The following is a 16,609-nucleotide window of genomic DNA, read 5'->3' on the forward strand; positions in this document are numbered from 1 at the left end:
GGGATTGATAAATAGGGGCCCATGGATCTGAGATGGGGTCCTGGGATTGTTCAGCTGAGGACTTTGCTTAGTGGGTGGGGTCTGCATGGCAATGACTGACAGGACTGGAGGGTCAATGGTAGGTAAATGGTGTCAGTGATTTGGCCATCTCTGCGGGGATCATTAAGGAGACTCTGCCTGTCCATAACTGTAGGAAAGGATAATTATCTTGCCCAAGGTCACCCATCTGGTAAGTGGCAGAGCTGGAAATGATCTCAAGAAGTCTTACCCTCAACGTTGTACAATTTCAAGATGTGAAAGCTGACTGAGAGAAATGTATCATGGCTAGAGCAAGACAAGGTTTGTGGATCTTGGAAAATTTCCCTGTCTGGCAAATCAGAATGGGAAAAACAACTCAGAACTTGATACTATGGGTCAGTTCAACATTCAAGTGCTCTGGTAGAATAACCTCATGATACTTAATCTGCCAGATTGTATCAGGCAACAGCATGTGGGGCCATGATACCCTAGACTATTGTACCCTTCCTGCTGTTTTCTGTTTCTGAGTCTGCAGGTAAATATGGGAATGAATCGCAGCCAGATGCGGGTGTTAGGAGAAGGCACTGTCCACAGCAACAAGTGGGGAGCTGGTGCCCTGCAGCGATGATTTTGATATTGGTGTGTAGGAGGAGAGGAGAAAGATACAGGAAGCAGAAAGACCAGTTAGTTAGAATCCTGCCATAGTGATACATGAATGAAGTGATGAGACTTCAAATGTCAAAATCCAGTTCCTCCACAAATTTGCTTCTCTATAGCCCTGTCTGCCTTTTCCGTCCAGTCCGCCCACTCAGTCTCTCCCCTTTCAGAGCCTTATCCCACCTTGGTTCCTACCTTTTGCTCCACAGGTTGAAAGGTCATCTCTGAAACGCCCAACCTATTTGTCATGGCTATCAGTACACCGCTCTGCTTGTCTACACACAAGCAAGTTTTCCTCTCAAAGCCCAAGTGATGGAAAATATTGACACTTGGAAATTTTTCATTTTTAGAAATAAAGATGTCACTATAACAGAGTATTCCTGATTGATAAGGTTTTACCCTATTAAATGACGGCAGAAAGATTCACTGGAAGTGTGTGTTTATTCCATTTTGGAAGGAGTCTTGCAAATTGATGTAAAAAAACAACAGAAAACCCAAGTCAAACTTTTTGGGAAAGTTACATTTATTTAACAAGGGTCACTGAATAAAATGAGAAGCAATGAGTGTAATGAATTTGGGGAAATTTTCCAAAGAACATAGAACGTAATAAATGTGACAAAGCTATAATAAATATGTCAAAAAAAATTCACACCAGTGAAAAAGCATAAGAATATAATTAATATAAAAAAGGCCTTTCTATACAAATCTTAACACATTGAACACAGGTGATAACCTTACAAATAGGTGAGTAAAAGCTCATGTCAAAATGTAATCTTACTATGCTCTAAAGACCTCATCCTGGAGAGCATCCTGTAATTGTAATGTGGAAAAGCCTCCAATCCAGAATCCCATTTCCACTGGAACATATAGTTCATACTGGGGAGAAGTCATTTGAGGGCAATGAATGTGAGCAAACCAACCATATAGCTCAGCTCTTATTCAACATTAAAGAAACCATGAGGGCAGAATGCCTTATAAATTCCACAGATGTGAAAAAGACTTTATTCAAGGGTTCAAATTGATTGATTGGACATCAGATAATGCAAAACTATGCCTGCAAATAGCAGGGGAAATCCTCAAGGAGTTGTGAACCCCACTGAGCATCACAGTAATGATCAAGGGGAGCGACCTTATGTACACATTGAACGTGGAAAATCTTCTAGAACTCAAACCTTTGACTACATTTGAGAATTCAGAAAGGAGACCACCCGAGTGAATTAAGTATGATAACACCTTTGGGAATAGAGCCCACTGCACACAGAATGGCTCATGCTGTGGCTCATGGACAAGTGGACCGATGCGAGAAGGCCGTAAAGAGAAGACAGAGTTCACCGTGCATCAGAGAACTCACACCAGAGACGCAGGTAGAAATGAGTGTGTGGAAGTCTTCAGCAGGAAGCCAGGACTCTAAGTCAGAAGTCTCACATCACAGGGAGAAATCCTCTAAATATGGAAATCATCCAAACTCTGAGTCATAAGAGTTCAGAATGGGGAAAACCACAAAAATGTAACAAATGTGGAAAAGTTTTTAACTAGAAGCCAAGATTCACTGCATATCAGAGAACTTGTCCTGGGAGAAAAACCAAAAAAATGGTACCGTGTTTCCCCAAAATAAGTCCTAACCAGAAAATAAGCCCTAGCATGATTTTTCAGGATGACATCCCCTGAACATAAGCCCTAATGCGTCTTTTGAAGCAAAAATAATATAAGACCCGGTCTTATTTTCAGGGAAACATGGTAAATGCAGGAAAACCTTCATTTGGAGATCAGAGCTCACTGAATCTACAAGTTAGTATAGGAGAAAAAGCACTGATAAGGAAAAGCCTCCAGCAAGAAAACACACTTCATTATACATCAGAAAACCCACACAGGAGAGAAGCCCTGTGAAATAATGAATTTGGGAAAGGATTCAGCCTTACATGAAACCTCATGACTAACACTGCAGAGAAACAAACCCTAGGAATGCAACATATGTGAGGAAGGAGACCCTGGACACCAAAAATGTTACTCTAAGGAGAAGACCTACTCATTTAAAGAATGTAGAAACACCTAGTCCCAAGGTCAAAACTTTTATGCGCCAGAGACTGTATAGGGAAGGGTCTCTATGTTGTATGTATGTAAAAAAAAAAAAAAAAAGAAAAGAAAAAGAAAGAGAGAGAGAGAAAGAAAGAAAGAGAAATGAACATCTACTCACTGCTAGGGCAGGCACCTTCCTCCCCATAACTCACACTCGCCTTCCAAAGAGGACTTCCCAGGGGGCACTGGGAGAGAAGTGTTTTTATATCCATCCTACGTGGAATTAACCTTCACCATGAACACCATTCTCTCTGTCACTGGTCCCAACCTGGAACTCCTGAACACAATCCCTCAACTGGCATCTCACGTCACTGAACTGCACAAGTGCATCTGATTTTCCTAAGGGTTCAGGGTCATTTAAGGGAGCACAGATGGGAAAGGAAAAAAGCTGTAGTCTGAGTGTGACATCCCCCAGATCCCAGGACAGATCCCAAGGGAAAGGCCCTTACACGAGTAACTTCATGGGGTGCACCCAGGACCACTGCTCACTCCCCTGCCCCTGCAGGCCCACCCTCTCTCACAGGGGTCGCACCCAAGGCCCCGTCCCTCTGTGCCAAGCCCATTCTGCTCAGTCCAGAATACAGACCTGTACATCTCCTATTGTGGAGACGGCTCCTCCCCCATACCAGCCCTCTAGTTCATTCTGGGATCTATACATTCTCACACACTCTCTTATCCCTAGGTTCTGGTGGTTGGTCAAGATGGAAATGTCACTCACCCTGGGCCAAGCCCAGGGACTCACTTCAACGTCTCAACTTCAGACCAGAAAGTGTGAGGGTAGTCCCTTTTTAAAAGTAGACACCTCTGGGTGGCCATTTCCCACCATGAGTAGAAAGTCTAGTCTGCAGTGAGGAAGTATGATGCTGACATGAACAGACCCCCCTCATGTGCCTGCCTGGACTCTTCACAGCTTCTACTGTGAAGCAAGGGAAAGAAAAGAAGAGAGGAGAGGGCACAACCATCCCATTCACACCCCCTCTCTATTTGGAGGCCTCTGTGTCCTCGCCCTTGGGTGAGGCTGTCATGGTGGAGGTCGCCTTGAGGCTCCGCTTCCGCTTCTGCACGTTCTGCTCCGGGTGGAACAGGATGACGTAGGCTTTGGGTACATAGAGCATGCCGAGGGACACCGACGCACTCAGGCTCAAGGACACGGTCAGTGTGGTGGTTTGGATGTAGATCTGAGCCATGGAGGAAGGAACCAGGTGGGACTCAGCCCTGTTCTCTCCCCTCCACCCCCACATAGCCTGGGAATGAGCCCTTAGGAAAAGACAACTGCATAAGCAAAGGCCTGTGGCATGAAGAAGTGGTAGTCACGGTGGCCCTGGTGTGGGCAGTAAGGAGGGTGAGTGGCATGGCACCAAGTGAACCAGTGACTGAGGGAAGAGGCTTCATTCACAAAGATTGACACTTGAGGAAATGGTCCATGTGACTAAAAGGGGCTAGAGCCTATTAATGAATGAATGAACATGTTTTCAAATGTACAAATGAATGAATGAACCGAGATTGAATAAAGGAGCAAGTAGGCAAATGAATGGATGGCAAGGATGAATATACAAATGTTCTACTATATACGTGAACAGGTGAGTGAATAATGATCAAACAAATGAACAAATCAATTAATGGATTGCCTGATATAAAGCATGTGAAGAAGTAAGTGAATAAAAAGTTAATCAATGGTAAGAAGCATGGATAAACAAATGAATGATAAACAAGGGAAGAGGGGAATGATTAAGTGCACAAGCAGAGGGACACTGGAAAGACAAATGAGTAAACAAGTATTTAAGTGCATGAATGGATCAACCAAGCAGCCATTCATACGTGTGGCTCAGCTCTTGGGACAACTGAGCCCTTCCCTTTTGTGGACAGGCAGTGGTGAAACCAACGGGAGACCCTACTTACCTTTTCAGCTGACTGGGCAGTGCCAAAGAAGATGGGCACAAAGGCCAGCCAGACGATGCAGGTGGTGTACATGGTGAAGCCGATGGGCTTGGCCTCGTTGAAGGTCTCGGGCACACCACGGGCCTTGATGGCGTACACCGTGCACGTGGCCATGAGCAGGAGGCTATAGCCCAGGCAGCCGATGAGGGACAGATCCGACATGTCACACTTGAGCACCCCTCTGGCCTGCTCTGGGTCCACCGTCCGCTGCTCCTCATAGTCAATCACACTGTGGGGGGGCTGGGCCCCCAGCCATGCCATCACTCCCACCACCTGCAGGAGCCAACACCACATCAGGGACACACTTAGCCTAGCTACCAAGTAAGGTCTCTGGCAGGTGAGGGTCCTCTTGAAGCTGCTTGGGTCTGAGAGAGCCACCGTGCAGAGGAGAGGGCCATCCAAGGGCAGACTTCCCAGGCAAAGGCCTGTGACATGGTCCAGTGGAGGTATGTGCTGGTTGGGTAAGGGGCCCCTGGATGTTCTCTTCCTGTATTCCAACCATTACTAATGCCATTTACTGAGTCCTGCAGGTGCAGTGACTACAGGCATTGTGACCCTGAATCCGTCTTCTCCATCCACAGAATGGGAACCCTCCTAATCTGCTGTGAGAACCCAGTGCCAGCTTGGAGGTGGGGCTGATGCCTGTATACTGGTTAAGGGCCAGGCCCAGCACAGATGTCTTCTCCTTACTGTCCCCTAGGCAGGCAGGCAGAATCCTCTCCATTCTGTAGATGTGAAGTGTTAGGCTGTCTCCATGAAGCAACATGGCAAACCTAGTGCCTGAGGACCCCCTTCCTTCTCCAGATCCAGAGAACTGCTGAAGGAGAGGTAATGGACTCACATGTGAGCGCACAGTGCAGCTCAGCGTGCAGGCCCCTGGGGGAGAGTAGTGAGAACATGAGCTGATGCAGGGTGGTCTGGGAGGTTATCTGAGTCGGACAGGTCCTAACAGGGAGGAGACGGAGTTTCAATTTTCTCACAGTCAGGAGACATGACCTTGAGCCAAGGGAAGCTGGAGAGAGGGAAATAAGACACCTGCATAAGACAGGTCTCTGGAAGGGCTGCCCCATACGTTCATGCAGGTCATTCCTTGCACAAGAGCACCTGATTGGGGGTGGGGGCACTAGGGGGGGCTGAAATCTAGCCACCGCTCTGGTGTTGTGCACTGGAGCAGGCTGTGTGATCCTCGAGGAAGGAACTTGTTTTAATAATTTGTGCACCTAGAAGGAGCACCTTTCTGTGCTTCTCCCAAAGGCAGGAGCTCTATGAACAAGGGACTGGTAAAATAACACCCACCCACTGTCCGGCACAGAGGCTTCTCTTAGAACAAGGCTCCAGGTAGTGGGGGAAAGTTTCCCATGAGAAACTAAAACTCAAGGCCTGAGATATGAAGGAGTAGCAACCAAAATATAAAATGTACCCCACTGATTTTGTAACCCATGTAACTGATAAAGAACTAGGACCCATGTAATGAACTCCTACAAAGTACTAACGGGACACGATCAAAGTTTAGGAACAGGCACATCACAAAGAGCACAGCTGGCAAAGGTCAGGTGGACTAGAAATTAAGTAAAGGCAAACTGAAACAACAGTGAGATACCATTTCACACCCACCGTTTTGGTAAATAACCTAGTACAGTTTAACGTGTGCCTGCCTCTTTGAAAGGGCCCAGGGTTTCCAGAAATGAGGGCATAATATGGGGAGTCCTTAGGTGAGCTGGGGTCACTGAATATAGCCTAAGCATATGTCCTGGGATGAGGTGCACCATGGGGGTTCCAGGCAGTGAGGCCGTGAGGTGCCATTTCTGGATGAGCTGGGCTGAGATTCTGTCCCTGACTGGAAGCTCACATTACACCTGCAGGAGGACAACAGCACTCCCAGCCATGGAGAACCCTGTGCACGGAGCCTGTGGGTGGGAACAGACATGGTGTACGCATCGCTGGGTGGGGAGAACGGCTCACCTGGAGTGGAGAGCATGCTGTGTCAAAATGAGCTGAGCCAGAGCCCTCCAACTGGCGCTGAGAACCTGGCTGGCTCTGCAGTGTCACACAATGTCACACACACCTTTCTCTTAGCATAGAAAACACCCAGACCATGGAGTCATTTCCAAAGCTGTGGTATTACTGTCTTAGAGAAAGACCCATAGCAAGTCTGCTTTTGCTGCATATACATCATGAAATCTGGCCATTCATGGAGCGCGGTGCTGCCCTCCAGGGACATCATTGGAGCCCGTGCCTCTAGTCAGGAGGCAGCAGTAACTCCCTTATGGAAACAGATTCTTTGCTCGAGGAAAATTAATCAGGTATTTCTTTGCTCTATTTTTATATGGGAGGCAAATTATGGCAGAGCAAATTCAGTTTATGATACTAATTTCGTTGTTTTACAGAAAAAAAGCTAGAAGCTAGTGCCCTGGCCTTACTGACCCACTTTCCTTCCAAGAGGATGCAGGGGAAAGGCTGCTCTTACCTAGTTCTCCTCACGGGAGAACAGCAGGGCCCTGTCTCTCGAGGCTTTCTATTTTTTAAACATGGAAACCAAAACTGAAGAATAACTCTCTGATTTTTTAAGTGGAGGTCGGTGCCCCGCCCATAACTGCAGGAGCCTGAGGACCCACCTGCACGGAGGTGAGGCTGAAGGTGATGACAAGCTGCGAGGTGGGGCTGATGAAGGGCGGGGGCGTGACGGAGCGCGTTCCCTGCTCGAAGATGCGGTAGATGCGGTTGGTCTTGGTGAACAGGGCGGAGTAGCTGAGAGTGGTGCCCAGGCCGAGGAAGAGCCTCCGGGCCGCGCAGACGGCCGCCCCAGGCTCGGCCACCATGAGGAAGGTGGTGGCATAGACCAGGAAGGTGCCGCTGAGCAGCACGTAGCTGAGCTCACGGCCCGAGGCCCTGACGATTGGCGTGTTGTTGTGCCGCACGAAGGTGACCACCACTACAGTGGTGGCCGTGATGCCCAGCACGGCCAGGAGGAGCGGCGGCGCGGCCCAGGGCGAGGCCCAGGTGAGGCGGACCACGGGTGTGGGGCGGCAGCCCGTGCGGTTGTGCGTGGGCCGCATGTCGCCCGGGCAGGCCTCGCACGTGAACTCATCTGCCTGGAAGCGGTACCCGTCGCAGGCCTCGCAGTGCCAGCAGCAGGGCACACCTTTCACCATCTTCTTTCGCTCACCCGGCCCACAGGGGAGGCTGCACTGAGATGGCGGCACCTCCCGGGGGTCCCCCGACCACTGCAGGGCGTCTACCTACGACACAGGACACAGGGCCTGTGATTGCTGCCCCAGGAGTGGGGGGGCCACCCCCCCCTCTCCAGGAACTCAGCCTGTGCCACTCACATCCAGCCTGAGGGTCTCCGCCCACTGGCCCACCGCCTGGTAGCCGCCGCTGCCCGCACTGCCGTTGGCCGCCTGGTACTGGAAGATGTCGTATCTCCCCGGCGCATCCCCGTTCTCGTTGAACATCACCGGGGTTCCCGCGCTGCCTGGAGGGAAAGCCTGGCATCCTCAGCTGGTTCTCCAGCCCATGGAAGCCAGCCTCCTGGAGAGCCCCGAGTATCAGCCAGGATAAAGGAAGAGCTCAACAAGCATGCAAAGATGCTCACTGGCATCAGGGAAAGGCCCATCAAGCCACTGTGAGGTACCACCTCATGCCCATTAGGACAGTGGTGGCCCAAGCAACAGAAAATAACAAGGATCAGCAAGGACTTGGAGAAATTGGCACTCTTGTGCACTGCTGGTGGGAATGTAAAAGGGTGCAGTCACTGTGGAAAACAGTAGGGCGGTTCCACAAAAAAATAAACACAGAATTACCACCTGATCCAGCAATTCCACTTCCAGGTATCTATCCAAAAGAATTGACGCAGGAACTCGAAGAGATACTGGCACACGTGTTCATAGCAGCATATTCACAATAGCCAAAAGGTGGAAGTAATTTAAATGTTTGTTGGGAGTTGGATGGATAAATGAAATGTGGCATATCCACACAATGGAACACTATTCATTCTTAAAAAGGAAATTCAGACACATGTACAATGTGGATGAACCTGGGAGATGAACCTTGTGCTAAGTGAAATAAGCCAGTCACTAAAAGGCAAATACTGCATGATTCCACCCATCCGAGGTATTTAGAGGAGTCAAGTTCATAGAAACAGAAAGTAGGGTGGTGGGTGCCAGGGGCTGGGTGGGGGGGAATGGGAAATTGTTGTTTAATGGGAAGAGAGTTTCAGTTTTGCAAGATGAAAAGAGTTCTGGAGATGGGTTGCACAACAATGTATACGACTAAACTACACTTCAAAGTAGTTAGGACGGTAAGTATATATTATGCTATGTGTATGTTACCACAATTACAAAATAAAAAAGAAAGCTTAAGTGTCCAGGTGAAAGGATGAGTTCAGACTTGCACAAAGGTCTGTGTGTTGGCATGAAATTTGTACCAATTTGAACAATCAACTTGACTTCTTTTAGAAGCTTGTTCTATGAGCTTGTAGAGCTGGTCTGGAGTGAAATTGAGTTGCACTGTTTAGCGGAGAGCTTGGAAAATAGAAAGCACTCCATATTTGGTGGAATATAGAGCTTTACTTTTGTAAAGGATAGCAATTGTACAAGTGCACCTCTCCCCACAAGCCAAGTCTGTCTGGGCCCTTTCAGAAGTGTAGCCAGGCCCCTGGGGGTCCAAGGGATGCATCGCACTCCTGCCTTGTGCTCAGGACCTTGCTGGGACAGCGTCTGGAGGCCCGAGACTCAGAGTGGGCAGCACGTGCACAGTCCCTCCTCACACATGCATGGTGTCCCATGTGTGCCCGAGAGACCAGATGCTTCCAAACTCTGTGCAGTGGAGGCGAGAGTTGTGTGTGACCTGCTGAGGGTTCCAGGCAGAAGGGGTAGCAGAGAAGTTCCCCAGCACCTGAATTGTGCAAGTTGGGGGAGGGAGTACTGAAGCCAAGGAAAAGAGGAGTGTTAAGAAGTGCCCAGAACTTGGCTCAAGTCCCCAGCTCTCAGGCCCAGGCGCTCCCTACACCATGCTGCCTCTCCCATCCCTTGATCCTGACTCATCCCAGGTCACACGGAGAAATCTATCCCAGTGGGCTTCCCTTTACTCTCGCAGGGACCCTGGCACCCACTCACCATTGAAGCGGACAGCTCGAATATACTGCAGCAGCATCTGCCCATCGGTGGGCTCCATTGCGGGGCACAGGCCTGTGTGCCCAGGACAGAGAGCCTGGTGCATGCTGTGCAGGGCGTGGGCAATGGCGTACACGGCGTCGATCACAAACTGCACCTTCCCTTCCTGCTCATACGCAGAGTCCCGGCCAATGCGTTCCTCACCTGCCCTAGGGATGCCCAGAGGAAGTGTGCCTGGCCCCCAAGTGCCTAGCTTGGCCTCCCACCATCTTCCTCGTCTCCCTCGCCACCTCACCACCCTGTGCAGCTCTCACCTGTGCATATGCGGGTGGAGTCATCTGACTGGGCACCTGAGCTGGTCAGTTTGCAGTTAAAATTATCTTCCCAGAACTCTGCGAACCAGATGTTCCGGCGGTTGTTCTCCAGGGAGCGGGTCATGAAGTACTGGTCAAATCCTGAGAGGGATGACGGAGAAGGGTGGCAACCATGAGCCAGCCATGGTTCTCCTGTGTGCCTTCACCACTTCCTCACTTTGCAGCTAGGAGTGGCCATGCAACCATCTGGGGACCCCAGGGTAGAACTTGCAAACTCAGAGCCTCACCACATGAAAGATTTTTATGCTGCCCCTTCTTTCCTGGTTAGGGTGCTGCTGTGCAGATGTAATGGGTGGAGCTTCAGCAGCCACTTTGTAAATATGATGCCACAAGCATGAAGACAGAGCAACCCCAGACGATGGTGAAACAGAAGCAAGGAGAGAGCTCAGGGCTTTGAGGACATAACTGACTCACTGCCCCGAGCCTAAAGTTCCTTACTTTCAAACCTCTTGTCTTGTGAAGAAATACCTCTATTGCTAAAACTACACTGTCTAGTTTGCCACCTGCAACTGAATGCATTCTAATGGAAAAGAGTGTGAGGGTAGGTGTACACCCCCAAGAGGTATCAGTGTGGGTGTCAGGGCTCAGCCTTATAAGGGTCCGTGCTTCATAAACAGCCTTGAAACCCTCATCAAAGTGTCTTCAGTTCAGACTTTGGGAAAGAAAAAGAGCAATACTGTTGTAAAGTGAACACCCCTACTGGATTCCTCCAGATGTTCACAGGTGGGGAGGGAAAGGCCTCATCACTTTGATCAGCAGGACAGTATGTCCCACATCCTTGTTTTTTCTCTCTCCCATCCACACCCTCCAATCACAGTGCTCTTGGCAGAACCAGAAATATAGGCACTGAATTAAAAACCAAAACAAAAAACACAAACTAAAAATTCTTCACGCTGTGGGGTGGGTGTGCTTTTCCTCATCTGCCAGCTCATTCAAACACTGTTTGGAGGGAGGGATGTATTGTCAGAATCTGAGTCATAGAGCCTGGGAATCCTAGAAGGGGCCTGGATCACAGTACAATTTTACAAATGGGGGAATGAGTGCCCTAAGAGGAGCTAATTGGGAAGGACAGCAGGGGTGGAGACAGCAGGGGTGGGGAAGGGCGTTTCTGAGCTCACCGTCGATGGAGGACCTTTTGGGCAGGATGGTGACAGCACCCACCACCACATCCTCCAGGTTCAGGATGGGTGAGGTCTTGGCTCCCCAGCTGTCTGAGCCGACCCACAGGAAGTGGCCAGTCAGGTTGGCCAGGCGTGTAGCCTCTAGGACCCTCCTGGTAGGAACAGGGCTGGTGGTGAGTAAGGGCCTGAGCTCTTCCTCCAGCTTAGCCCTACTCACTTCCCATTCCCCTCTCAACACCTATCCCATTCCACATCACTCCTCAGACCCTCACTTATCAGGAACATGGGGTATCAGGTATTTACACTTGTGCTGGGCCTCTTGGGTAGTCAGGGCCCCGGGCCTGCCCTCTGGCTCCACGCACTGCACCCACTTCACGCTGCCTGGAAGGGCTCCTGCTGGCTCTGCCCCTGGGGTCCTTCCTGATGCTCAGATTCTGCACTTCGATGTGCCCACAGGCCCCCCACTGCGAATTCTACCGATGGACACGTGTTCTTGTGTGCTTCCCTGGCTAGATTTGGAGCATCTCCACCCAGACTGGGCTTGGTTCATTTCTGGGAGCACCAGACAGTGAGGGCAGCAGCAGAAGTGTGCAGGGGGAGGGAGGGTGAGAAAGAGGCAAAGGGAGAAAGGAAGGATATGCATGTGCGGATGTGTGAGGAGGCAAGGCCTTCAAGGAGAGTATCTGAAGAACTCAGTGACCTCCGGCACCATCCGTCCCACCTGATGTCATCCTCGTTGGCAAAGATGATGATGCCACGGGCATTGGGCGTCTCCATGAGTCGCCTGATCACCTTGTTGAATTCTCCTGGCTTTGGTTCTCTGGGAATCTTGATGGACTGGGCAATACAGACTCCCCCTGGGTGTCCGGGTGCCAAAGTTAGCTTTCGTCCATCCCACCCAACCCCAGGGGCTGCTGCTGCACATGACTGTGTAGTATGATTGCTCTGCGGCCTGGCTAGGGGTCTGCAGGGGTGAGGCCAGCCTGGGCCCCATCAAGCCGTGAGGCAGGGGCTGAGTCCTCTGAAGGAAAGGGGTATCCGCCCACAGAGGACACCATCCACACTCCCGACCATGGACCCCGTGCTCCCAACTCATGGCTTCTGCCCCGTTTGATGGTCCCTGCCTCACCCTTCTGTAGGCTCCTTGGTGCCTCTGACCCTTCTGCCCCCCGCTCACCAGCCTCGCGGGAGATCTGTACAAAGGCCTCGACCCCGCTCTCGCCATAGTTGCCCTCGGAGGCCAGTGTGGACACATAGTTCCATCCCAGTGCCTGCACAATATCCACCATGGCCTGGGCCTGGTAGGAGTCGGGCGGCACCACTCGGGAGAAGAAGTCGTAGCGTGTGGAGTCGCTGAGCTCAGGAGCCGTGGAGGCGTAGCTGATCTGAGGGATCTGGAGGGGGGAGGATACCTGAGCTGTGGCTCAAGGGTCAGTAACCTCAGGAAGGGAGGGCAACGGGGACTCAGAACACAGGTGGGGGCACGGAAGCTTCAGGGTAGGGAGCTGAGAACCAGCTGGAGTGGCCAGTAGGTGTGGGAAAGACCTGCATCTTGTAAGTCGGTCTGATGGAATAGGGGAGGTCTGAGGGGAGAGGGCATGGCCACAACATACAGTTGTGCAGGTGTGTCTGAGCAAAGGCAAGGTGGGAGCTCAATTGCAGCCTGCAGCCCATCCAACTGCTAAGCACAGGCTGTCTGCCCTGGAAAGGGACATCCTTGTCAGCCCCACAGGTGACAAATTTTCCTAATTCACACCAAGAGGTGAACTGTGTGGACAAGGACAGGCCCAGGAGGGGTCAGAGCAGCCAGGTGAGCTGGGGAGGGGCGTGTATTCAGGGGCCTAGTGCAAGGGCCTGTCTGGTACTGGGTTTACCTGTGTGCATTAGAGTGACTGATGGCAGGAATGAAGAGGGGGAGCTAATGCAGGAGAGGCCTGCAGGGCAGCCATGTGCAAGGTGAGGGGAGAAGGCTGAGCCATCTGGAAGAGGGAGGCCAGCAGTGAGAGGGGCAAATCAGAACCATATTAAAGACAGTCACTATGGAAACAGCAAGTGGGAGCTGGTGGAGGTCATGGGGCGGTTCTGGAAGGAGGGAGTGGGCTGGGCTGGGGAGACAGGGTTGTTTGCAGTGGGACAGAAGCAAAGTGTGGAGTGCAAAGGTCTATGGAAAGGGGAGTGTACAGCAAAAGGGTCAGGGAAGGAAAGAGGGAGGAAGGATGGATGAGAGGGAGAAAAACAAGAAGAAAGACAAAGAAAGAGGGGAAGTCAGAGAAAAGGAGGCAGAGAAAGGCATGCTGGCTGCAGTATATTAGTAAGTGCCATAGACACTTTAGTTTCCTCTTCAGAAAAGCCTTCCCATACGTTGACCCTCCTGAGAGCACAGGATGTGGTTGAGAAGTGAACTCAGAAGCTCTCGTCTTTGCTTCTGGACCAAGAATTGCAAAGCAGCCCCGGACGGAGCAAAATCTGGCCCATGGTTGCTCTTTGTGCACTGTGTCTTCATTTAAAATTTTTTGAATTAGTAACCAGTGTCCAAAGTCTGGGGGTGCGGCACCACCTCAGTCTTGGACTGAGCTGGCAGCAGTGGGCCCTGGGCTCACAGGGTTGTGGGGACAGAGCCCCAGGAAGCAGTTTCCAGGCTCTCGGCCTCACATAGACAGGTGCTGGCTCAGGTAGTAAATGGCCATCAATGTGATTGGATGGCCATCAGCTGTGGCTAGTTGGCCGTCAGCTGTAACCAGTGAGCCATTGGCCACTAATATAACTGCCGTGTCTACGCTAGCAAAAAAAAAGAGAGAGAAAGAATGGGGGCTAGCAAGAAGGTGGCGGCTGGGCTGGCAAGCGTGGATGGCGGTTTGCAGACAGTGTGGATCCAGCCTCCAGTGAGAGTATAGTGCCGCCAGAGAGAATATAGTGGTATGACTCCCCTACCTATGGCTCCGTGGGTGTTCCTTTTTGGCCTCACCATATCCTGCGTTCTTATGGGGGGAGCGAGACCAGAGACCCCACCGGACTCCCCGCACGACAGGGTCCTGCTCACTCAGCTACAGTCCCCACCTGGACCCCAAAGTTCCCTGAATTTGAGATCTCTGCCTAGAGGGAGAGAGACAGAAACCAGAACTCCAGGCAGGAAAGAGGCTACAGCCCACAAATGTCAACAGACATGAGCTGGTGAGACAAAGATACCCCCCCCACACACACACACACACTGAGCAGTCACACAACCTCTTTCAGTGCCAACTAGAAGGTGCAGCTGTGTGCTCTGCACAAATGCTGCGGCCCAGCAGAAACGGGTGAGAGGAGTAAAGTGGATGCAGGTGATGGAAGGGGGCCCAGAGCAAACCCCACCTAGTGCCTCGGGGCAGGAGCAGAGGCCACTCCTGGGAGAATCAGTAAAACTCAGTAAAGAGAAGTCCTCTACCCTAGCCAGATGGAAGCAAAGACTTCTACTCTTCTCAGAAAGATGAAAGGACAGAGACACCCCATCACGAACCCCAATAAAACTGTCCCAGAAGACTGCTCCCCAGAATGTACAGAAAATTCCCCACATTCTAATGCCAAAGGCCCCCTAATCCATGATTCCTATGCCCCCCAAATTACTGCCCCCCCCAGATTGCAAGGAAGGTGCTGCTTCCCACAGAAGACAGACCCCCAGAGATGAGGGCATGGCAGGGACTGTCTAAGCATTCCCCACAGGGCAGGGTGCTGGAGATAAGCACTCTAGAAAGCAGACCCCACTGTTGCCCCTTAAGTGACCGTTAGAGACAGACATTTTGAAATTGAATTTAAACTATGATCAAAAAGGAGGAGCGAGGTCCAGGACTTTACAGGCCCAACCACCCCCCAGAGCAGCCAGGAGCTCGTCCCAATTGCCAGTCGCCCCACAGGAAGGAGGGCCCTGATTCCAGGGACAACTGGTTCCTCATCACTCAGAGCTCTCCAGAGCCCACGGTCAGGACCTCCTTGCACCGCTGCGCAGGGTGTGCCCAAAACGAAGACACCGGAACAAGAGGTCCAGTGGGGGCTAAAGTCCAGGTCGCCGTGCTCTAGCTGTATCCTGCGGGAAGGGGCCGCCTATCAGAGGATGGGGGTACGCTTCTTTAATTCACACAAAGGACTGTGTGTGCGGGCGGCAGCCATGGGAGGGCGCCAGAGCAGTCAAGGGAGGCCTGAGTGGTGGAGTGAACCTGATTCCGGCTCGTGTCTGGCCGGACCCACAGGGTTTCTCGGAAGCAGCTGTTTGTGAATTGGAGTGATTTCTCCAAGGCGACTAGACCTCCGCCACCCCAAGGGCGAGGACGGGAGAGAGGGGCTGGACACCGAACACGGCCCGCGGGCCTCACCGCAAACAGGCGCAGCACGTTGGCGACCATGATGGAGACGGAGCTGGCCGAGGCGCCCACCACAGCCACTACGCGCTCGGGGGGCGCGGCGCGCAGCGGGGTAACGCCGCCCGGGCAGCGCACGGCCGCCTCGTCGCGGTCGCCGCGGCCGCGGATCAGCGCTTGCACGAAGCTCAGCGCCTGCTCCAGCGCGTAAGTGTCGCGCGAACAGGTGTCGAGCAACCGCGCTCCCAGGCGCACTCCGGGGAGCAGCTCCGGGTCGGCGTTAACGCGGTCCAGCGCGTACAGCATGGCTTCCAGCCGATGCACGCCCTGCTCCTTCTTCAGCGGTCCGCACGCCCTGCCCGCCGCGCCCCGCGCGTGCACCGGGAACAGGCCGCCCAGCGTGAGGCCTCCCGCCAGGCGCACCGAGCCCGCCGCGCCCGCCGCGCCCGCCTGCGCCAGCAGCAGCATCAGCAGAGACGGCAGCAGCGCCAGCAGCGGCGGTTCCAGGGCGCTCCGGGACCGGGCCATTGACTCGCTCGCTGGCTGCGGGAGAAGAGCGGGCGGGGAGGAGAACAGAACCGGAGAACGCTCTGAGCGCCTGGCCGGGGAGTACTGGGGCAACGGGAGCCCCGGGGCCTGGGGAGGCGCGCAGTAAATGTGAGCTGAATCAATCAGAGAAGAGGTGTGATATGAACTCAGCTCCCTTCCCCTGCCTCCCCCTCGCTCTCAACACGCTCTGAACCTTATCACAAGGGTCTCCTGCCTGACCACTGTCTCCAACGCGCCAGTCCTGGGTAGCTCTTCCTGGGACCGACTCCCGGCGCACACCCAGGTCCCAGTCCGTAGCCACACTCACCTGCGCCAGCCGCTGGCTTTCGGGTCAGGACGCGGCTGTGACAGATGCAGAGGGCCCCGAGTAAGCGAGAGAGGATTTAAGGATTGTGGGGAAGGGATGAGAGGCTGCCCTGAGGGGGGTGTGCAAA

General features: G+C 52.4%; 1 protein-coding gene across 1 annotated transcript; it reads right to left on the reverse strand.

Moving 5' to 3' along the window:
* Window positions 1-1,219: 1,219 nt before the first annotated feature.
* On the reverse strand, window positions 1,220-16,154 carry GRM6 (glutamate metabotropic receptor 6). Its single transcript, XM_019719757.3, has 10 exons — window positions 15,642-16,154; window positions 12,476-12,692; window positions 12,020-12,155; window positions 11,296-11,450; window positions 10,118-10,258; window positions 9,807-10,007; window positions 8,019-8,164; window positions 7,305-7,928; window positions 4,651-4,962; window positions 1,220-3,929 (listed from the first exon to the last, which is right to left on the reverse strand). Exons 1-10 carry the CDS (start codon window positions 16,152-16,154, stop codon window positions 3,732-3,734), a joined length of 2,643 nt encoding a protein of 880 aa, XP_019575316.2. The 3' UTR covers window positions 1,220-3,731.
* Window positions 16,155-16,609: the final 455 nt, after the last annotated feature.

The sequence above is a fragment of the Rhinolophus sinicus genome, chromosome 5, assembly GCF_057876585.1.
Source record: "Rhinolophus sinicus isolate RSI-liver-muscle chromosome 5, RSI-T2T, whole genome shotgun sequence".
In the NCBI taxonomy this organism is placed as follows: Eukaryota; Metazoa; Chordata; class Mammalia; order Chiroptera; family Rhinolophidae; genus Rhinolophus; species Rhinolophus sinicus.